Below are 24,642 nucleotides of genomic sequence, written 5' to 3'. Positions count from 1 at the left end.
GCCAAAATGATATGTATTGTACACACACACACACACACACACACACACACACTAATTGACATCTCTTCTCTGATGACGTGTTTACTGGCGGGAGGGCAGGACAACCTGTCATTCACACGAGAAAGTCCCACTCTACATTTACTTCTTCAATAAGCCATTTCTCCGTTTCACTCGGATATATAAGTCACAATAGGGAAGAAAAGACTATCGCATCTTCTGTTTTTTGCCGACTTTTAAAATAATAGCGTTACGTTATACAAAATCGATTAGGCTACACTCCGGTCTTCATCACATATTCATGGAGGAGTAGGCTTAAAACACCAGTTAGCCTATATAGGGCATCAATACCCAGTCATTTCTCTAACATTCTGGGAAAAAAGTGACTTGAGAGTAAACTGTAGCCTATATTAGCCTACAGTACACCAACACCAGCAACTTTGCCAAATCTACAGTGCTGTGCTCAGGGTTCGGTTGCTCTCACCTGACTCCTCCCCCCGAGTTCGATGCGCTCGTCTCTCGGCTCTGCTCAGGCTTGTCAGTGCGGGCGAGAGCGCTGCTAAACATGGCGTCGGACGGGATGATTTTAACCAACCACGACCACCAAATCCGAGTTGGAATATTGACAGGTAAATACGAAATGACACTAGCTCCTTTTACGCCTCGTCGCTCGTGCTGGTCTGTCCGTTCACGCTGTTGCCCGCTGTTGATAGTCGTGCTGGTGGTGATTCCTATCAGCGAGTTCTGCCCATCTATCGCTCGCGTTCCTCGACTCATTTGTAAAAAGCTGTGCGTTTATTTATCTATATATTATCGTATTCATTTATACACATATGCTATAATGTATCCGGCTCTGTGAGATCTGCCTTTGGTCTGTCATGCAGCACAGCTCAGTGTCAAGACAACAGTTTGTGTGATGAATTATTCATAGCTTGTACGCAAGACATCCAAATAACATAAAGCAGATAGCTGGAAAACCCTCCTATATCTGTGAATGAACCTTCCGATCGATGCCATATGTCTGTTTATGGTCATATTAACGTGTGTGGCTGCTGAATAGTGCTGTTATGTAGATACGAGTTGGTATTTGGAGTTGGTCACGCAGTGTGTTTTTTTTCCCTTCCTCATGGATTTCTGCACAGCAGCATCTCAGCTTCGGGTTTGCTTCGAGTCTTTATTTGTACACATGCACGGTGATATCTAAATATATACAGCGTCTCGTGCAATAGATAGATCCACTTTGATATGCACCTGAAACACGACTTTCAGGGTTAACGATAATGGCTTTTACTATGCGCGCGATTAAGTAGTAGCCTATTCTCGTGTATGCATGTGAATCGTTTGCATTGATCGCCACCCCAATTTTGGCTAAAATCAGGGGAACGAAGCAGCCGCCTTCCTCTTAAATATCGCTGCCGTTGCTTCCCCATGGGAGCAGGAGGGAATAAGTGATGAGTGATGAATAGCAATGTCCGATTCGTGAACGAATGTTTTTTTTTTTTTTTTTTTTTTGAGTCAGATCTTTATAATGAACTTGTTCACAATCACAATTAGTCGTATAGAACTCGTTCATTAACGAGTCGAATTGATCGATTGTATTACCGACTCTGACTCATTGATTCGAGAACAGTTTTTCCCACTCGTAAATAATGTGCAATGAGTTCCGTAAATAAATTAAAACTTAATTATATGAACTTTTTTGTCAACATGCATGATTATGCAGTGCCATTAGCGACATTTCTGCAAAATGTTGCAGGTGTGATCTATTGTCAATAGTGTAGCAATCGCTTTTAAACCAAGCAGCTCTCTATTGGTCCACACTTCAAACTTGTGTGACCAACTTGAACCCATTGTGAAATCTGTGTGAGGAAATCTTTTGCCCTCATGTGAAATTCCTGTTTGCACTGATTCCAAATAAAATAATTGGATTTAGTCCTGAAAATTTGGCGAACAACAATAAATGTGATCGCATTAAGTTAGAGTTATTAAAATCACCCTTATTAATAACACTAGCTTAATGGCAGTTTTATCAAACTATGTGGCTGCATGGTTCTATTGGAACATTTTAGAGCATGTAATACCACACAGCTATGTCACGGATCACATGATGATGTAAAAGAATCGCTGAATCATTTTTTTAACTGGTTCTTTGTAACAAACTGCTTAAAGGAACCGATTCATGGAAATGAATTGGACTTGGATCACAAGTGATGAAATGCACACACTGACTGAATGCAAATGTCAATGACTTTGCAGTGTGTCACATGTTCATGACATTCTTTTCGGCGTGCTTCCGCAAGCCTATTCCGTGAGCACGAGTCTCTGAGCTTGTTGCGAGGGGGAATGGCATAAAACAGTGTGGGAATCCCCCTCCCCCACCACACACACACACACACACACACACACACGCACCCCTGTATAAGCATGACTGCTGGCTGAGGGTGCTGTCCACTGTTTTTTTGGTGCTGAAGTGCTGTCAGCCTCATATTTGTGCTTGTCGCAACGTTTTTCTCAGCTATGGAGCCGTAACAGAAATATATTTGAAAAGGTGAGAGGGATTTTCCTGAGGACATTATAAGCACCCCCCTTTTCCCCTTTCTCTTATACTAACATCAGCTGATCTAGTCCATCATTAGTCGCAGTCACGGCAAACCCTTCTAGGAGATTGGTTAGCATGCCTGCACTGTGTAGGGGCATTTCGTGGAAGCGCACGCTTATTGATGAGGAGCTGTGTGTGTGTGTGTGTGTGTGTGTGTAAAGGAGGTAGGAAGGGAGCAAGAGCGAGTATGGATGCCTTAGAGTGAGACGAAAATGGGACCAAACACAAAGAAATACGAAACGTGCATACTTAATAGTGAGCGAGTGACACATCGCCATTTCTAGACAGTTGTGCCAGGGCAAACAGGGCAAAAACCTTTTGACCCCTTGTTTTAGATGTTGTAAATTGGTATAATAGAAACATAACAGGGGCTCCCAAATTAATAGGTCTCCAAACTGATGCATTAAAATGGCATTAAAAAATAATACAAATTTTGTGCTATTCAAAGTTGATTTGTTTTGGGGTTTATTTTTGGGGTGGCAGTCGAGACATGCTTTGATATCCGAGTGGTTTCCAGAACGTTATCATTGTTCCGAATGCTGTCTGGTATTATGAATGTTTTACATATAACATTCATAGCCTGGAACATTTTAGGGGAGAAAGGGAAATAATGAATGCATATAAAGGACAAATGCAGAATTCTCATGAGTCTCAAGGTTTTGGTTGAATGCTGAGCTCAAAGGCTTGAATTTTTGGGAGGCTGTTGCTTTTGGTTTTTATTGAATGGTAAAATATTTGTGTATCTTACAAACCGCCTCCTGAAGGGGATTGTGATTTTGGACCAAATTTAACGTGTTGTAAATGCCATATATTTACTGCATTCATCAGGTTTGCTCAACCAAGCGTTTTTCATTCTGATTGCTTGAGCTGTAGTTGTGCATGCTATGGAGGGTTAGACACATCCATCGGTAAGTCGTTGGTTGCTTTTTGATATCGGATACATGAAATAACACATAGAGGAAAAAGCCCAAGCTTTTAGATCATTTCCTCTCCAGCTCTCATCTTTCAATTCAAAGGTGCCAGCATCAGAGTTACATTCACGGCTGTGGATGCTGTCAGGACTTGTCTCTGAGGTGTTCAGAGTGATCCTCCCGTGTGGGCAGGGCTCCTCCTTCTCAACAGCTGTCGTACTTCAGCGAATAAACTGAAGTCAGGTACATGCCTGTCATTGTATAGATACAAAAATAGATATTGTGGCCACAAATTAAGAATTCTTAAAATGACTATAATAATACCCAATGTGTTACAACAATATAACTACAAGGTGGTACTCTCTAAACCAAACCATCAGCTTAGTTGTTAAATATTTGGCCAAGTATGCCGGCCCCACACATGACATGCAGGAAAGAAATACAAGATATCATGGCCAAGAATTTAGAATTTGTAACCATGACTTAATTCATTATCTGATTTTAACTAAGCTAAATCGTAGCCACAATTTGTCTAAAACGAAGGAACGAATTAGTACAATATGGCCACGATTTACCTAAAACGAGAGAACGAATGAATAAGATTTTCCCCCTTGTGTTGTGTGTGGGGCTACGTAAGTTTCGATTTAGAGAGCGCCACCTTGGCGTTATATTGATACAACACATTGGGTTTTATAGTGTGCCACAGAAATGAATCCTAAAACCCAGAAATTAGTTAGCATAACTTTTATGTTTTGAAATAAGATCTGTGGTTAACACAAGCTTAAGATATTTTCACGTTTTATTCTATGACAATAAAATACATCAGGATTACCCCCCTTGTGATTTATTTAAGCATTTAGATGTCTTGAAAAATGCGGTTGCCAACAAGTGGCGAAATGGGACTACAGAGGCCATTGAGGACATCATCATGCCAAACAGATAAACTCATCTACTCACTAGTCGGCTTTTACAGCCTTCGTACTCTTGCAAACCATTCTAACTCATTCTTTCTAACTTGTAGATTTTAAAAGACAAAAAGTTGTCAGAAACTCAGTGGGGGAGTTGAGTAGTTATTTATAGCCTAACTTTAGATTTTTACTTCTGGAGATTGCATTAAGGCTTCAAAATTACTAAAAGTTGAATTCATTTGTGAAGATCAAGAAGACATGCAAGAATCATAAACTTTTGTTGGCAGCACAGAGCTTATTTTCTGTAGTTGTCCAAAAGTCAATGGAAAAAATCTGGCTTTATGTCGAGGGAACCAGTCCAGGGTGATGCTAACTTCCAGGTTGGCCTACAAAAATTATAGTCATTACACTCTGTTATAGCAATCATTTAAGTACCGTAATCGTTGTATTGAATTTTTTATTATCAAATTGTTGCATTTTTTACATCTCTAGTCACCAGTAAGCTGCTCCTGTCTTGAGATCCACCTTCAGATGTAGTTCCTCAAGGCCATTGTGGTGTCAGAGCATGTTAGCACCCTTGTGAAGGGTATCTTTGTGCTAACACTCAAACAGCTCTCCAAAAGTTTACACTTCAAGTCCCTTTAACACCTCCAGAAACCCTCCAGTGGTGAGGGAGCAGACACTTGAATAGCAATTGGGAACTCATGTGCCAGACTTAAAGGCAATCGAGGACCTTGTATTTGAAAGACATGGGCCTCTGCCAAGATCTAATCTCAGTTCTACGTCAACAGTTGCCATTAATAAGCCTTAATGAAAGATAGTTCAGATGTCAGTCCCCAGGTATCGTTTCGAAGCTATCAGTATTGAATTACAGGGGCATCATTTCACAGGTGTTAAAAATTCAGACAAGATCAGCCCCGGAGAACACCGATAACAAAGCATTCTGGTCAGTGTTCTCAAAACGGCACGTATGCTAGATATCAAATCAAAGCTAAAGGCAAATGTGCGGCTTTTATGTAGTGGTTTATGCGAATACTCCTTTCCATGGCGACATGGATGACATTTTTGTGGATTTATGCTCCTCGTTTTCTGACTGTAGTTGCCCTTTGGGGATGTAGAGGACAAATGACTTCAGAATGATGTATACACGTGTATATATACATTTATGGTATTCTAGGTTTGTCGTCACTATAGAAGCATATGGGTGCGTATTTTTTCAGAGTTAATTAGGATGTTGAAAGACTTTGGACCTACAGTGACTTAATACTATATCATTCCTGAGGCATTTTGGCATAAAAAGCACTAAGCTGCATGCTCACGGACAACGTTTTACGTGTATCTGGTGACGAAGCTGTCATATGGCGCAACCAGAGAGACCCATCGAAAGCAGTTCTCTTTCTGGTAACTGCATTATGCTGAAGGTATCTTCAGTTTAGCGGATTATTAATCTATTCCATCGAGGGATTTCTGTCCAGATGTGGGCGAGATGAAATTGCATGCTCATGATAAATCCACTGCAGTTGTTATCTGCATATGTTTAGAGCTCAGATCTCTCGGCATGGGCACAAGAATTTCTTTTTGAAGCGGATTATCTTTGAAGCATCTCTCTGCCGTTTAGAGAGCCATAGCTTGTACTGAGATATACTTAATGTAAGTCTCGGCTATAGTGTAACCCCATGGCAATGATGTATTCTTTGAAACGCCTAAGGGGCCCACTTAGTCCAACTAGAACAGACAGAATTGAAATGGAAGGTTCTCTATGCAAGTACTACTCACAGATTTACAGTTAAACGTTAGGATACAAATTTTTAAGATAAATTGTTCTTTATGGCTTTTATTTTACATTAAGACACTCTTTCATGCAAAGTTATTTTGGTTAATATTTTACATATATGCCAAGTTGCTTGCTTGGGTATTACAATATGATTACAAATTATTCAGTATTTTTGCAAATGTTTTACATAAAGAGTAAAGACATTCTGACATGCAAACATATTTTTATTTTGGCTCTTATATTACAAGACATGTGTGCATGTACAATTAATCTTTGTTTTTATTTCACATGATTATGCTTTTTGACAAATATAAAGCAAAAAGTTATTTTGCATAAAAGCATGTCATTTTATTTTCCATAAAACATGCTGACATGTCAAATTATTTGGCTCTTATTTTACATAATTTTGCATTCATGTGTGTTTGTATGTCAAGTAAGCGCTAAAATAAAGAATAATCTTGCATGCAAGCATTTCTTTATTAATAATAATTTGAATAATTTTGCATCAACATACTTAAACATAAACATTCTAACATGAAAATTGTTTATTTTGGCTCTTATTTTGTATAAAACTTACTTGCATGCCAAATTATTCTTTATTTGGCTGTGTTTAATGTTAAGATCCAAAATAAAGAATAATTGTGCATGTGAGCATGCTTTCGCAAAAAGACCAATTATTTTTTATTTTTTTCACCTAATTACATACAAAATTAACAGTGTAGCCTATAATTTCCAAAATGGGTTTAACATTGTTTCATTACACATTTATTGAAGACTTTTTTTTTCTCAAGAAGGTCACCTGTCTGAGATCTCGCAATTTCCCGCTCTGCTATTGGTTGATCTATAGTGACTGACAGCTCTCCTGTCCTCTCGCAGTGTGTTCCAGCATGGTTGGCTCAGAGGCCTGCCTCTATTACCACACCACAAGCTTCATTCATAAATGTGTAATGGCTCATGAACGTGTTGGCTCTGTGTCTGTGTCCTGCTGGGGATTTGGAGCAGTGGGAAATATGATCCAGCAGGACATTTATACCATGCCGTCTAGCCTATGCTTCACTTCCCACTTACACTCAGAGTGTGTGGAGAGTGTGTGAACTCATTGCAGATGGTATATTGTGTGTTTTACACACACAGTGTATATGACCCTCATAGAACCAGACTGGCCTGTTTGCTGACGTCAGACATCCAAGTTTCATTTGTTTTAAGTAAAATCTGAAATCTTTTAATTCTCTTTCTTATATTATTATTTAAAGGATGTCTAATGTCCATTAGCAGAAGTGCTAATAGACCTTGATTTATGTCCATGTTCCATAAAGTTTCGTTGTGGCATTTTTCAGAGTAAAGATAAACTTATTTGTGTGTGTGTGTGTGTTTAAATTAAATATAATTCTTAGTGAAGAATGTTGTAAAAAAAAAATTATATATTAATTTCTTTACAATATTTTTTTTTTTTACTGTATTATTGAATTATAAGGGCTGTTTTTTTGGATAATGCTCAGCCCTGATGATATTTTTTTTTGTATTTGCTATAGTGAAATATTGAGTGGTCCAATTACACGTTTAAGAAAACACTGTAAAGTTGTTTCAATATGAGCGCATCTGCTAAAAATAGTTTGTCTTCTATAAACATCTATGTAAATGAGAAACGGATTTTGCTTATTCATAAGATATTTATATGCTCAAATGCTCCAGAGATCCATTTCAGTATGACAATATATCAGCCTAAGTGCCTAACAAGATATAATTCACTTCCGATTATGACTTTTACTTCAGCAAACTCGTGCCTCTTTCAGCTCTTAATGATCAAGAAATGACCTTTGCCCTCCTCTGTCCCATGATGCCCTGAGTGCTGGCCTTGAAATGGTGGATTTTTCACGCTGGCCTCATGACTGCTGATTAAATGGTTCTCTGAAGGGGGTCACGGCTGGTCATATATTTATCATGCTCCACCATTAGAGTTCAGAGACCAGCCCAGATCACGACACACACACACACAAACACAAAGCAGTGTTGCTCACCAATTAAAAATCAATGATTTAAATACCACGAATAGGACTATGTATAAAACGAATGCATGCGCAAGGATATTCTAGCGCAGTGGCTGAAATACAGCACTGTTTGATAGTTAGCACAGCAGAGGCTGAAAATGAGCATGATAATCCTCATGCAGTTTTAATCGGCCTTTAATCATTACTCTCATTACACCCCTCCACTGTCAACGGCACTCCAAACACACTTCTGTCCAACGCTAGACACATACAACTCTGAATACATAAGAGAAAGCCTGTGTGTTTATTGAATAGATTGAGAACAAGGCTTTGTTATGGCTTTGTGATTGTGTGCAAACGTGGTTTAATTGTGTAGTTTTTATTTTTTTTTATTTTTGGGGGTATTTTCATAGTTGTGAGCATGTTGGTGATGTGAACGTGTACACGTGTTTGTATTCAGGGAGCTATTCTCACCGCACCAGCCCCATGGAGCAATGCCTGACACGGTTCGTATTGTTTTCCGTTTAATCGGCATAAAAAGCGCATCAAAATTTTTAGCTCCAGCTCTCTAAGCTGTTTATTATTCCTTTCTATTTGCATATCTTATATCACAGCCATACATGCCCATATTATTTGTTAGACTGAAAAAGGCTATCCGTTTATCAGCTTGTTTTGAACCTGTGGCCGGTTGTATAAACTGCTTAAGGCTTTCACAAACTAAAAGATTTTTAAAATTGTATCCGATTTTCAAAATGTGAGAGACCGCAAACATGACAATAAAAAGTTTTGTTCCTATAGCATGTGGAGTGCCAAGACAGCACACCACACACTAACAGATTCCATTCACAAACAACAAGATTCCCAACTGTGAACACAGGAAATCTCGCAAAATCTCTCATGGTCAAATGTGACTTTGGAGTACACAAACATGGCAACAGGCAAGAAGAGATGATAATAGTGTTTCTGTGCTTTATATAGAAAATTCACGGAAAAAAGTAAAAGGTTTGGGTGATGTCGTGTTATGCTTCCGTCTTCTGTCAGCTCACTTTCTGATTTGGTATAATTTCATTCCACGTGACAATCTACAGAGTGCGTGTGTGTGTTTGTCTTTGGGGTTCCCCTCACACAACAGGATTTCTGATCGTAAAAATTCAACATGTTAGATATTTACGACTTGAGATCGGTGCGGCCCGACGTTCTTCCCAGCAGATTCAATCACTCTTAACACACATCACACTACAGGAGAATCTGATAAGATAATCAAAGATCATCAAGATTCTTAGGATTGTTGAAGAATTGGGTCCAAAATCGTCTCGGTTGTCTTGTAGTGTGTGGGTGCCTTAAGACTAGTCTTACAAGTTAGTCATCTAATTTGTTTTCTTCAAGACTGGTCATAACTTTTTTTTTAAATCAGTCAGTTGCATGAAAAAGGTAGATTGGTCTAATTTGAATCCGAAAAAGTAAGACTGATTAACCCTAACTTATTTCTTAGACACAGTCTTAACATAGTGGCTATTATGCAACTGGCGCCGCTACCTGGGCTGAGTTTTAGTCTCAGGAAGCACGAAACTGGTTCCATTAGTCAAGAAGTACAGATAACTCTTTCTTGTTTAGCCTCTCTTAAAGGTGAAGTTTGTAAGATTTTTCAAGTAAAAATTCTTCAGTTCGTTTATTTACTACTATTAGTAAGCCATTCATGGGTTTTTCTCCCATTAAAGTGTTAAAATTAAGCCTCCCAGGCACCATCAAAACTTCGAGAGTGGTCCGATCACATCTGTCATGATGAAACAGTTCAACAGGTCATGAACACGCCAAAGTGAACGAGGCATTGCGATGCAACTGTGGTACAATAAATACTTTGATACAACATCATCATCATGTACTCGTTCAGAGAGACAAATATTCCAGTTTATAATGTTTCCTCGGATGTGTCCTGTCCAATGTCCTGTCCAGTTTGCCTCAAACAGCTTTGGCAAAATCTGCGCCAGTGCAGATATGTTGGATGGGTTTATTATAAGAGAGGCGCTCGTGTTCGCTCTAGCTTTAGCCTACTCATTTGCTTACTCATGACACAGCAACACAGCTAAATGTGAAAGTTGCCTAATTTTACCTGTTGAGACATGCATACATTATTGCAGCTCCTCTCTGTATCAAACATCCAGTTTAGTTCCTGTTTCGATGAAGCCCGTAAACACTACTGTAATGTTAGCTAGCAGGCTAGTGGAGCAAGACAGTTTGCCCTTTGTTTACATCAACAACATAAAACTTATAATTGAACCTGTTAATAGAAAACAACAACAACAGAAAAATTGAAAACATTGTACTGACAAAATGGGAATCGCTCCGTCTTTCAGGAGAAGCTTTTGTGCGTAGCCGACATTGTACTCTCTTACTGTGCGTTCACACCGCCGCTGACGAGAGCGTCAGAATTCGATCTCGCTGCCCTGCCAACAACGCCGTAGAAAGATTCGTGGACGCTCTGACATAGATTGAATGCTTGGTCTTCTTTTTTTTTTTTTTTACTTTATTTAAAGGGGCCCCCTTTTTTCCATATTCTGTTATTTAAAGGTATAGCGGAGGATCTTTCCAAATTTTAGATAAGACCCGCCCTCTCCACTTTTTGAAAAGTTTGATTGATTCACCAGAATGATTGACAATTAGGAGGACCAATAGTTTAGACTACCCACCAGGAAGTAAAACATCCTCCGCTATACCTTTAAATGAGTGACATTGTGACTTCACGTGATCCAGAAGAAGTGTGTTTTAGTTCTTGAAAAGTGTTTTCTGTTGAAGTGAATATCTCCCTTTGATATGGACTACTAATGGACAACTAAAGTTGAAAAAGGGAAAAAGCCAACAATAGGACAACAATATGCAATTGCTGTGACTAGTCCTTTAGTCTAGCACAGGACATGTGGCAAGTAAAAAAAAAAAAAAAAAAATTGAATAGTATAACATGACATGATTGGATTTGCAATTTATTAAAATAAATAAAAAGTTGATAAAATGTTGATAATAAAAATATAAAAAATAATAAAATAATTTATTTACTATTTTATTTATTTATTTACTTTTAAATCTAAATTATAAATTATAATTTTTTTGAACACTTAGTGACAAATCGATTGGGCCAGCAGAAAAAAAATCCTTATTGTTGATGCCTGAACAGCTTGGTTATATTCCGGGAACACTTCTCACAGTGAGGTAGAAACTGTATCAGTAACAGTACAAGAGGCCCATATGGTGGAAACAGACTGTGTGAGAGAGAGAATCTGCCAAAGTGTCTCAGTAATGATCTCTTCTCTTAAACATGCCTTCCCATCTGAATGTGCCTGTGTTCTGTTGGCTCGTGTCTGGATGAATAATTTAACTCGAGCCTTATCTGGACACAGTGTGACTGCAGCGTCTTAGATAATAGAATACAGACATTAATCACAGACCCCCTTCACCTACGGCTAGAGGAACCCCCGGGATGCACCGCTGATCAAATGGACATTACATGCTCTTTACGTTTTTGTAAACTGTTGGAGTGTGTGTTTCAGAGCATATGTGATGTGTTTCTGTGTCGGCATTACTTCAGAGTTCTGTGAGTGCAGTGCCTGTCCTGAGAAAGGCAAGGTGGGAAGTTTCTTTCTGCGTTCTTTGATGAGTAGAAAGCTCAGATCTTTCCAAAAACCATTCAGTGTGAATAAAGAGTAGGTCACACACCTACTTGGAACTGAAACTGCAAACATTTTGCTACCACTACCACCATTATTATTCATTATTGGGGTGTGAATCCCAAGGATCCCGCAATACCGTCATAATCTTCATATTTCTCGGGTCATATTGCAGTACAGTTGCAGCCTCTTTAATATGCAGAAATACGGAAAGTATTACAGAACATCAAGACTTATTAAACTGCAATAAGGCTTTCATATGGCATCTCTTAAAAATCGCATTTTTCATATCAGGCTTTTGTTTCTCTTTAATGCTGTTAAAGGTGAAATGAATCCAGGCTCTCGGTGCGTATGTAGAATGAGACGTCTTTAGTTGCGCAACCGTACTACAATAACTTCAGACTGCTCTCAAATAACCGAAAGCAGTGCAATTTGTTTTTATTTAACAACAAATGCTAATTAAAGCATTGATACTTGGTTTGCTTCAGAGTGGCGATTCTGTATTATAATGAAAAATTAGTGTAAGATGATAACAATAATAATATATTCTATTGATTGAAATCTTTCTCTAATAATGAAACAAGTCCAACTGGTCTAAAGTGTCAGTTTGTGTCTATTGGTTGAAGTGAACCTACTTAAAAAAAAATAAAACTTGGTAGTATAACATAATGAGATCTCTGATATGATCTTAGCGCTGATGCGTTTTGGTGAGAGGGATTCACAAACTCCTGCAGGAGCGGAGAACTCAACTCATGCTTTCTCTCCGTCTCTCTGCTTTGCTTAATTTTGTGTCTTTCTTGTGATTGTAGACGGGCAGCTTTGGATCATTAGTCATGCTTGAGATCTTCCTGTTCATCATGGGTGATCCCAACTACCTGGACATATCAGATGCAATCACACTTTCATTGATTCACAAAACACACCAATCCACAAAGTGAATGAAAAGAGCACCTTTAAGTCAGTGTGGTGTGCGAGACCCAGCGAGTCGTTCTGCAGCAGATTAAGCTTCCGATTCGGATGCAGAGCTGGATTGTGGGATTACAGCTCTCACATTTTGGAGCAGACTGTCTTCATCTGCAGTGTCAGTCTAGTGAAGGACAGTCCTGCTGTCACAGTCCCCAAAAATGATTTTTACAAATTGGTCTGCAACATGAGGCCTACGGGAAGTTCTTGTTATCAGCCTCTAAACCTTTAATAGGGCACTATTTGAGGGGACAGACATTTGGTATTTGAAACAATAGTGGACTTTATCGAGTGTACTTATTTAATCCCATAATGCAAACTAGTTTTTGTTAATACAATAAAGTTAGTAAGTTGGTATGAGCCACTACAGTAATTAAAAAATATACAAAATAACACAGTGAAAATAAAGTGGCATTTTGGGGTTACTGAAACTACAGTTACCATGGTAAATACATAATACTAACATGAACTGTTAATGAAACATATGGCAACTGCTCCTGATGAATTGATTAAACATAGCCTACATACCTGCATCCAAAAGTCTTTCCAGTTTTACACATGACGTACCAGTTATGTAATTTATTGGTACTTTTTGGTAATTCCATGACTTAATAATTGACAACTAATTTCTTTTGCATTTTATTTAGAATGAATTGATACTATACAGCACACGATAACGCATTTGCACATGCAAATGAAGAGTGCACGCTATGAGAACAGTTTAATATCTGACAGGACAGGAAAATTCGCTTTTCTGAGGTGAGAGATGTCGTAACAAGTTACAAAAATAACGTTCGAATAATGCACTAACATATAGCCTGACAACATCTCTCATCTGACCGCAGATGCTGAATCGGGACAATGTGTTTTTCACAGGCACTCTTTACTTAAATTGCGTCTGACAGAAGTGTCAACATCAAAATAAAAGTCTTGCATCTGAAAAAACTGAATTTTACGTTTGTTTCTTTAACTGCACAGTCCACGACCCACTCAACGGTCTTGCTACCCACCAGTTGAGAAACACTAGGCTAGAGAATACCCATAATGCACTGTCAGAGTTGCGACAAAGGAATTCCCACGTCTCGCCAAACGATGGCGCCCGAAGCTAATCCATCTATCCATTTTATAAACTGCTGGTCCAATGTGGGTACAGTGTAATATCATACGGGTATAAATTCCTTTTTAATTGTTTATTAAATTGTTTAATTAAGGTTTGTTCATAGTTTCCATGAAAGAGGGTTGGGGTTTGGTTGGAGCAAAACTCTGAGGAAAGTGGACCTTGAGGGCCAGAGTTTGAGAACCCCTGATTTGAAGGGTCGGTTCAACCCATTTACTCACCCTCATGTTGTGCCAAACTTATAAGTCTTCCATTCATCTTTGAAACAGAAATGTAGGTATATTTAATGATTTCTGTCAAAAGTCTATTCACCCAAAATGTTCAACAATTCAAAAAGTTCATAAATATATAGTAAAAGTAATCCTTATGAAATGAATTAAGCAAATCAAGTTATTTCCAAGTCTTCTGAAGAGACATGAATGCTTTATGATAAACCAATTTAATTTAGGCTTTTAATTAACACGCATACGTAGAGCACATCAAACCGCTCCGTTAATATGGATTGCTTTTACAATATCTTTATAAACTTGAGGTGTCAAATTTTTGTTTGCATGGACTTTCCAATCTCTCAGGACAGAAATCTCTCAGGTTTCATTAAAAATATCTTAATTTTTATTTTGAACAGAAGTCTTATGACTTTGAAACGACATGAGGGTGAGTAAATGATGACAGAATTGACATTTTTGGGCGAACTATCCCTTTAATCGAGAAAAGATCGGAGTATGATGTTTTTTATGAGAATTAATGAGAAGCTTTGCACCCCGTCACTCTGAGGGTGATTCGAGGCTGGTGCCTTTTATATTTTTGGGATTTTGCCACTTTTATTTTTAGAAGTAGTCGAGAGTGCATAGGAAGCCATGAAATCTCCTGAATTAGCACATCTGGCTAGGCCACTTCTCCAACACATTTCTCTGTTTTAGAGGCCCTTGTTTCCTATTAAAAAAGGAAGTTGTGTTGAAAGATATTAAAGAACTCATGTTTTTTTCCTTTTCTTTTTTTCTGACTCGCCACTAACTTTTAGTTTGTCAGACTCTTAAACCATGATTTGCTACTTGCTATTGCTATAAGGTAGATGGTAATAGGAGGAGGGACATGCTCATTCTAGAGACCATGTGACTGGACATGAATTAGAGACGAGAGTTCTCCTTAAATATTCTGTCAGTTACTCCCCCTCATGTGGTTCCGAACCTGTATGACTTTCTTTTTTTCTGTGGAACACAAAATACGTTTTTTTCTTTTCTTTTTTTGTTGAGAAATGTTGTTTGTCCATATAACAGAATGCAGTGGTCACCCAAACTGTTTGGTAACCAGACAACAATTTTGTTCCAGAAAAGAAAAAACTGTTCATTTTAAAAGTGTGATTGACTTTTTATGAGTACACTAAAATTTTGCTTTAAAGCAAACATGGCCCACAAAAGTTGTTTGATTTTTCATTGGGTCATTTATGTTAAGTTTTAATCTTTCTTTGTGCGTTTTAATGCAAGTTTCAGCAGTATTGGAGCAAAAAGCAGTCACTTTGGTAACCTTTTTTTCTACAAACAAAAAAAGTGAGACAGAAATGCTCTTACAATGGAGTTATATGGGTCAGTTGGTGTATTTGTCCCATAGACTTCCATTGCAAGTCCTTTTTGTGCGTTTTATTCTTTGCTTTCACAAAAAGAAGGAAAGGGTTGAAAGTTTTTTTTCTTTTTTTTTTCTTTTCTTTTTTTTTCCTTCATAATCTATAACAGATGCTGCCCATAGACCTTAACTCATATTAAAGCCATATTATCCCTTTAAGAGTAACTCCAAAATATTGTTTTCATATGTGTTACAGTGACAGCTCTGCTCTTAATGAATGTCTTGCAGGAGAGTAAACAGTTTAGTTTCTGTGTGTGTGTGTGTGTGTGTGTGTGTGTGTGTGCTTGTATGTGCTGAAATGAGGCAAAAGTGCTAATGAAAGCACAGGGGTCATCAGCAGTGGGCTTTAAGATAATTACCAGTGTTCACAAGGGGAATAGCCGTGTGTGTGTGTGTGTGTGTGTTTGTGTGTTTTGGATGTAGGGGTTTGCGTCATACCTCTGTAAATCTAAATCTCTCATTCTTTGATGTCTTTTCTCTATCTTTCTTTCTCGCTCTCTCAGGATGTATGCTTCATCTTGTTCATCATTTATCTACTCTGATGCCTTTTCTTCTCATCCACAGTCTCTCGCTCTCCTCCCTAATCCAACTCTTCCTCAGTCGCTCCTTCTACACCTCCCCCATTCTCTTCTTCAGTCTTCAGATCCCTTCATCATTCCCCATTGTTCTTCCTGACTGACCATCTGTCTCTATCCATCTCTGTTTGTCATTCTCTCTCTCTCTCTCTCTCTCTCTCTCTCTCTCTCTCTCTCTCTCTCTCTCTCTCTGTCTTTATGTTGGTTTTTAGTTTTCCCCCCTCATGTAGCCTACAATATGAACTATCTGTGTCTTTTGATTTTTATGAAATGTAGGCGAGTGTAAGAGCTGAAGATGACAGGAGTGGCAGGATGGAGGGATATAAAGAGACGAGTGCTGAGATTCCTCTCTATGTGTGCAGCGGCTTCCTGAATGAGTCTCTCCTCAATATTTATTAACTTGGAAATGAAATATTAATAATGGTGGACAATCCCATCTCACAGATATATATTTTTAAAAAAGGCCATTGGGGGAAAATTTTGTGGAATTATTTCACAGTAATTAAAATGGAAAAACTCACGGTAAAGACTAATTCATCTCGTTATAAGGGAATTGATCAGAATTGTTATAGTTGTGATTTCCAGATCTGGAAAAGTAATAAAATATTGAATCGGCTAAATATTGCTCCTCCTAAATGTTTTAGAAAATTTCATCCAGAAATCATGACCAACTAGAAAATGAAAATATATTAAAATGTGTCGTTTTTGCAGTTTGATTTAAGTGGAGTTTTTTTTTTGTAAGATTTTAAACATTCTATCAGACAAATAATGCATTGACCAAATTGCATTGCAAGCTGATTAGTTTTAATATACATTGATGAATACGTATCCCTTCAGAAACGTAACAGGGCGGTACGTTTTAGTTTAAGTTGACCTTATAAACCTCTCAAGGTCATGAAACTAAAAGGTGCTGCTTATAAAGACAGTCTGATGCTAATATATCTCTATAGCCTTTTTAAATATAGAATATCATGGTAACAGTGTTGATTTTTTAAAAGATCATCCCCAACTGACAGTCATATAACAAGATAAATTGGGGGAAAAAAAATCTTTTTTACAAGGAGAAGTTGGTCAAATTGATGAAAGAAAACAACATGAAATGATTTTTGTTTGTTGGTATGTTTAAACAAATTAAAGTTTCCAGCTATTTATAATGTCTTTTCTTTTTCTTTTTCTTTTTTTTAGCTTTATAATCCCCCATTTAGTGGATTCCCCCATATCATAATTCACATAATCATTTATTAAGATGCGAGTGTGGTCTTGCCTATACTGTGAATATTTTTTTTTACTTTGATCGTCCCTGTGAACTTGAACATTTTTAAAAGACGGACTGAAAGCACTCGCTTCTTCTCAGTATGATTTCTTTTATTTTTTTGTGTGCTTGCTTTGTTATTGTGTGATCTTGCCGTTGTTTGCATGCGTGTGTGTGTGTGTTCAGTATTGAGAGATGGGCTACATTTTGCTGACTAAGTAAGTTAGCAGTGGAGCTGCTGTGTATGATGTTTTATTAATCTGCTCTGGAAAGAGAGAGACGACGAGGGCAACTTTTAACTCGTTTTTTTTCTTATTTTTCACTCAGACTTAGATCAGGGTGGTGTTCTTATAAAGTCTGACTTCGCAGAATGTCATGATGGAATGTTTAAAGCGCATTCTGTTGGTGCAGAAGTCCAGTGAGGTCAGATGATCTGGTTGAAGGGCCTGATGTTTAGGGAACATTTTTAAAATACAATTACAGAAAATGCTTGACTTATTTACATTAATGTGCTTACTATGGGGAAACCAGAACACTGGGCTTGTCATTCTGTTAAAGCACTTATATACTTTTTTCCACACCGATATTTGTGTTATTTGAGCTGTAATTTTTTAGCAGCGTGGGACGTACAATAAGGCACTTACAGTGGAAACACAGAGGTCAAGGCAGTAAACATTACAATACAAAAGTATTTTACTATTGTTCTTCAAGCCTCTGGTATTTTCATCATAATGAAGTATATTTATAATGCAATGCTAATCGACATAGACTATCAACTCTATAGAATACTATACAATAATATATTGTCTGACTTATTCTATGATAAGAAGCCACATCAGCTTACAAAAAGAAGTTATTTCAAACACTCAGCTGACGTTATGAAGTGAGTTTGGAGTAAAAACTTGTTATTATATGTCTTTTGTTGGACAACAGTTTTATAAATGCTTTGCATTACAAGTTTAGGAAGATGTTTGACGCCTGTTGCTCTTTCAAATGCACGTTATAAGAAATTCAAGCTCGCAGTGCTTTCAGAGTTTGAGCAGCATTTACTACTGATCACAGAGCCGCTCTTCACTAACAGGCTTTGCATATATTTATTTAATAATAAAAAAATAAAATAAAAATTCACATCATTTGCAATTTCATAATCGCAGTAAGCTAGATTGCGATTTTAGGTTTTATTTCGTTTCAACGTGCAGCCATGGCCACATAAAATGACAGGTTTAAAAACATGTAACATTAAAAATGTATATGTATATATGTATATGTGTGTGTATATATAGTGCTATGCATAAGTTTAGACACGCATGCTAAAGTTGACTAAAAAGAGGAATACAAAATCATCTTTTGGAAATTGAACTTAATGCCTTAATTAAAAAAATTAGGAAAAATCCAACCTTTAAGGACACCAATTTTCTTTGTGAATGAATAATGTATCGTAAATAAATAAATGTTCTTCCTTAAAATACAGGATGCATAAGTCTGGACACCCCTATGTTAAATTCCCATAGAGGCAGGCAGATTTTTATTTTTAAAGGCCAGTTACTTCATGGATCCAGGATACTATGCATCCTGATAAAGTTCCCTTGGCCTTTGGATTTAAAATAGCCCCACATCATCACATAGCCTTCACCATACCTAGAGATTGGCATGGAGTACTTTCCATAAGATCATCTCTCAGTGCAAATCAAACCAGCTATTAGGCTAACTGAAATAAAACCATGCCAATCTATGTATGGTGAAGGCTATGTGATGATGTGGGGCTATATATATATATATATATATATATATATATATATATATATATATATATATATATATATCATGATGCATGATGTTGGTGTTTTCTCAATGATTTAATAAGATGCTCCTCATTCCTCTCTAGAACACGTCCACATTCCCTTCTGCACCCTCCCCCCTAAATAAATTATTTTTCATTTTCTCTATTCCCTCCTTTGCCTTTGTGAAATGCTTATCTAGAAACAGCTTTTGTAGACTCTATACGATACATTTTGTATAAAGGTGCTTTGAAATGCAGCTCACAGATTTGAGTTCCATTGTGCTTTTCTCTCTTCTCTCCTGAACATCATCCCCACACCCCCCCCCCCCACACACACACACAACTTGTCCTGTCCAGCATGTTTAACTATGTGCCTGGGGATCAGCGTGTTCCTGTCACTGATCTAATGGAGTTCACCTGAAACCAACACAGACTCTCTCTTTTCTTGAAAGCCCTTTTCCTTTCTGCTCTTTTCCCATCTTTTTTCCATACTTTCCATGTATCCAGAGCAGTTTTGCATAGTCATGAAGGTGGAGGCAGGGGGCAGTAGAGATAGTCATTGATTAAATCTAGAGCTAGGAGTGAGTAATGTATAACATTGCTCTTGGGGAGTTGGTCTAGGGGGCTTCTCTGATTGGTCAGAAGGATGTTACACATTCTTCAGTCTGATTGGACACATCTGAAGACAGCAAACTCCTCTAAATCATGTTGCTAGTGGTGCTTGAGAAAGCTACTATTGCTCATATTTGAAAAGAGTACCCACTAACACTAGATATTGGACTCTGGTGCATACCTGGTCCTAGAACATTTTATGCTAAGAACATGAATGATCTTGTATTGTGTGAATTTTTATTTATTTTTTTGTGGAGAGTTGAGCCTCCAAGGACCATTTTTCTACTTAGACAGTTGGATAAAATCACACACTCTCCAAAGTGAGACATGATTTAAAAAAAAAAAAAAATGGCATGAATTAAAAGTTCACACAATCTATTATTTTATTGATATTTTGTTTTTTAAATGTTTACTCAGAATATCATTACTTGATATTCCCAATCATTTAGTCCCCTTAAGCCCCCCCTACCCATTTTAACAATCAACTGCAAGCTCATATTCTGTCGATCTGCCTCCATTTATTAAACAGTTAATGTCTATAACTTAGTCCGTGTCCTACATTCACACTATATATGTCACAATACTGAAGAAAAGATCTGTTGCTATTTCCATTTCATCGTCACTTTAAAGGCCCGTTCACACCAATGATGAAAACTGTAACTACAAAGTTTTAATAATGTCTCTAATTCTATGAGAATAGCGAAGTCCACACCACAGATATAATGAGAAGGACACAGAGAAGCAAAATCATCTGAATCATTTTTTTGGATCGTTGTGGATTGGATCGTTGGATGGTTGTGGTTTGCTATTGCTATCATGTGAGTGACAGGATGTCCCGCCCTCGTGCCCGTAAACACGTCATCAGAGAAAAGATGTCGAGATGCAAGAGGGTGGGGAAGTAATTTTGATTAAACATTAGGACGACACATCAATTTTTTTCTTTTAAACAAGAATTGTTTGTCCGTTTTGATTTCATGGTGACTTTAAATGACATGTTTAACTGCATTAGGCTTTTAAACAATGTTATTGTCCGCTGATGTGGAATTTTTATAGTTGTCGTTCTTGGTGTGAATAGGGCCTTTACATTCAGGACACCTAGTAACCACCCAGGAGACCTTAGCAAATGCGTAGGAACGCCCCGGAAACTACATGCAGCATCTTTGCACCACTCCTATATGCCTCAGAAAATGTACGAATTTTTAGATGTTATTAAATGTTATTAAATTTCAACATTAATTTGCTACTTGGTATCAGAATAAACCTTGAAAAACTAGAAGTGGGATGAAACAAACCAGGAAGTAAATGAACCAAATGGATTAGCTGATCATCCAATCGGAGACAGACTTGTCCTTGTACTGTAAGCTTTAGTATCGGATGTTTCTATATGTAGTCTTTTATAGCAGGAGTGTTTTTCAAAGGGAATGCTGCTCCACTGAGGTTTGCTGCTCAAAGCTGGGCTTATCTGCTCCCAGGTGTTGGACCTGTGGTGTTTGAGGTCCACAGGTCTTCTCTGGATGTAGGCAGGGGTTAACGAGACAGGGTTTTACACCAGCTCAGCTCATGCAAGTCTAACTCCTACGCACAGCCACAGGCAACACACACACACACACACACACACACACAGTCTCACGCTGAGAGGGAAACTCTCACCTCACCAAAGTGTCCATGCAGACAGACTTTTCCGTCTGCAGAGCTGTGAGTCACAGACATGAGGTAGAAAGAAAGAGCTAGTGTGTGTGTGTGTGTGTGTGTGTGTGTGTGTGTGTGTGTGTGTGCGCGCACGCCTTCCTACACACAGAGCTTGAAAGATGCCGTTTCTGTGTGACTTTAGAATTGGTGGTGTTCAATAATTACTTTATATTTAGATTATTTGATATAATACTTTTTCCTTTTTACTAACTAAAAAGGAATTCAATGTAACATTAAAGGGGTGGTATAATGCCCCTTTTTGCAAGATGTAAAATAAGTCTTTGATGTCCCCAGCTCAAAATACCCCACAGATAATTTTTTTATAGCATGTTAAAATTGTCCCTTTTTGAGGGTGAGCAAAAACGTGTTGTTTTGTGTGTGTCCCTTTAAATGCAAATGAGCTGCTGCTCCCCGCACAGAGGGCGGAGCTTCAAGAGCTTGTGTGTTAGCAAATCCTATTAACCTCTTCTCAACATGGATTCACCCCCTTTGTTGCGTGTTCCCGGAGGCAGGGTTTATGTAAATTTTAGGGTTAGTGATGTCACTAACCTGATAGGAAGCTTGTATAGTCCCTACCAGCCGATTTCTTTAAAAGCAAAAATTTTCCTTTGCATTGACCTTTGAGCATCGTAACTTTGCAGATTTTGTTTATGCTCAAACAGCAACATTACACACTTACTAAAGTTAAAAAGTTAAATCATAATCAACCACCCCTTTAATTTCTAGATTTTTGTACATGTAGCATGGTATTGGCATGTTTTTTTGTTTTTTATCACTGCGTACAGTGGAATGCAACAGATTGCTGTTACAATTAACAATTGTTACATCACTGTATGATAGGATCTGGAATTTCTCTGAAGTACATTTAGAGTACTACTGTATGTAAATACCATGGTATGTATATATGTATATATTAGGGTTGGGCGGTATTACGGTAATATCGGATACCGCGGGATCTTAAAATAGCACCGGTATCAGTTTCAATACCGTCATTACCGGCACTTATATAGCCTATAATATATATAATTTATTTATTGCCTAAAAACTGCTTATGTGTGGTTGCAGTTTGGCAATATTTCTGGTTCCAACCGCATGAGAAGGGAGAGGCGGTAAATACAAGAGATGTAAACACCTCTAACCTAATGTCGCATCTCCGAAACAACCGCCCACTCACTGCTGCCAGGATGCATTTTGTTCTCGAGTTCATTAAATAAGCGCATTAAGTTTCGTATTTGTTAAAATATTATAATGTTATTTTTTTCCATCTTTGTTGATTATGAAAAGTGAACGGCACAAATAAGATGGGATGCATCGGGAGTCAGACGATTTGACCACTTCAATAAATTTCGTTTTGTAAAAGGCCTCTTTAAAACGAATTTCGTTTTGTATATATTGTTTCTTAATTTTAATACATTTTTCATCAACCAATTTCCTGGATAATCATGACATGATGGGCATGCCGCGGTCACTTGCATTGAAATCTCATAAATTAACCGAAACTCAGTGTAGGCTATGCCTCACAGACATGGCAAATATATATAAATAAAGCTTGAAATTTATTTAAACGAAACAATTCAAAACGAAAGAAATAGGCTACTCACTGATTAGGCTAAGTAATCCATGATGTGCATTTCTCTCTAGGCGCGTTCATACGGAGATGCGATCGTCAATTTCATTAAACGAAACCATTCAAAACGAAAATAAATAGACTAGCCTAACGTACTCTCTGTAATCCATGATGTGCATGTCTCTCTATAGCGTTCAGATGCCGATCGTCAATTTCTTTAAACGAAACAATTCAAAACGAAAAAAAAAAAAGGCCACTCTCTGATTGTGTAATGATGTGCATTTCTCTCTATAGGCGCGTTCACTACAGAGATGGCGATCGTCAACTTCCATCTTTGCAGAAAAGTTGTATTAATAAAAATCAATGGACACGTGTCACCGGATTACAGAGGCACTTTTTGCTTGTTGCACGCACACAGATATTATGTTGAATAATGGTGGGCTCCGGCTCATAATAACAGTTAATGCCGTCGGCCTGACTCAGACACAACGTGCAGGGGTTGGGCTTGATTTTTTTTTAATTTTTTGCCCGATCTGGCATTCAGTTTCTGAACGGTGTAGGCACAAGCCAACAGTTTGGTGACGCCGTCTGAGCCCATTATGTCATAATTTTTAATTAGTCACGGTAATACCGTATACCCCGGTAAAATAGGGAGGAGGTTTGACGGTATCAAAATTCGAATACCGCCCAAGCCTAATATATATATATATATATATATATATATATATATATATATATATATATATATATATATATATATATATACACTCACCTAAAGGATTATTAGGAACACCTGTTCAATTTCTCATTAATGCAATTATCTAATCAACCAATCACATGGCAGTTGCTTCAATGCATTTAGGGGTGTGGTCCTGGTCAAGACAATCTCCTGAACTCCAAACTGAATGTCAGAATGGGAAAGAAAGGTGATTTAAGCAATTTTGACCGTGGCATGGTTGTTGGTGCCAGACGGGCCGGTCTGAGTATTTCACAATCTGCTCAGTTACTGGGATTTTCACGCACAACCATTTCTAGGGTTTACAAAGAATGGTGTGAAAAGGGAAAAACATCCAGAATGCGGCAGTCCTGTGGGCCAAAATGCCTTGTTGATGCTAGAGGTCAGAGGAGAATGGGCCGACTGATTCAAGCTGATAGAAGAGCAACTTTGACTGAAATAACCACTCGTTACAACCGAGGTATGCAGCAAAGCATTTGTGAAGCCACAACACGCACAACCTTGAGGCGGATGGGCTACAACAGCAGAAGACCCCACCGGGTACCACTCATCTCCACTACAAATAGGAAAAAGAGGCTACAATTTGCACGAGCTCACCAAAATTGGACAGTTGAAGACTGGAAAAATGTTGCCTGGTCTGATGAGTCTCGATTTCTGTTGAGACATTCAGATGGTAGAGTCAGAATTTGGCGTAAACAGAATGAGAACATGGATCCATCATGCCTTGTTACCACTGTGCAGGCTGGTGGTGGTGGTGTAATGGTGCACCATGTGGGAGATGTTTTCTTGGCACACTTTAGGCCCCTTAGTGCCAATTGGACATCGTTTAAATGCCACGGCCTACCTGAGCATTGTTTCTGACCATGTCCATCCCTTTATGACCACCATGTACCCA

At 38.0% G+C, this 24,642-nt stretch overlaps 1 protein-coding gene across 12 annotated transcripts in view; it reads left to right on the top strand.

Moving 5' to 3' along the window:
* The first annotated feature begins 504 nt into the window (after positions 1-504).
* The window catches only part of gphna (gephyrin a), an 84,965-nt gene continuing 60,827 nt past the window's right edge, over positions 505-24,642 (top strand). For 11 of the 12 annotated variants that reach the window (XM_082143226.1, XM_082143235.1, XM_082143232.1 and 8 more), the window contains exon 1: positions 505-626. In XM_082143226.1, the coding sequence (XP_081999352.1) occupies positions 563-626 (64 nt within the window). In that variant the 5' untranslated portion in view covers positions 505-562. The remainder of the gene's footprint in view (positions 627-24,642) is intronic. The other variant, XM_082143229.1, reaches the window with a different exon arrangement.

This window comes from Leuciscus leuciscus (assembly GCF_965113295.1).
Source record: "Leuciscus leuciscus genome assembly, chromosome: 17".
In the NCBI taxonomy this organism is placed as follows: domain Eukaryota; kingdom Metazoa; phylum Chordata; class Actinopteri; order Cypriniformes; family Leuciscidae; genus Leuciscus; species Leuciscus leuciscus.
This window is presented reverse-complemented; position numbering and strand designations above follow the sequence as displayed.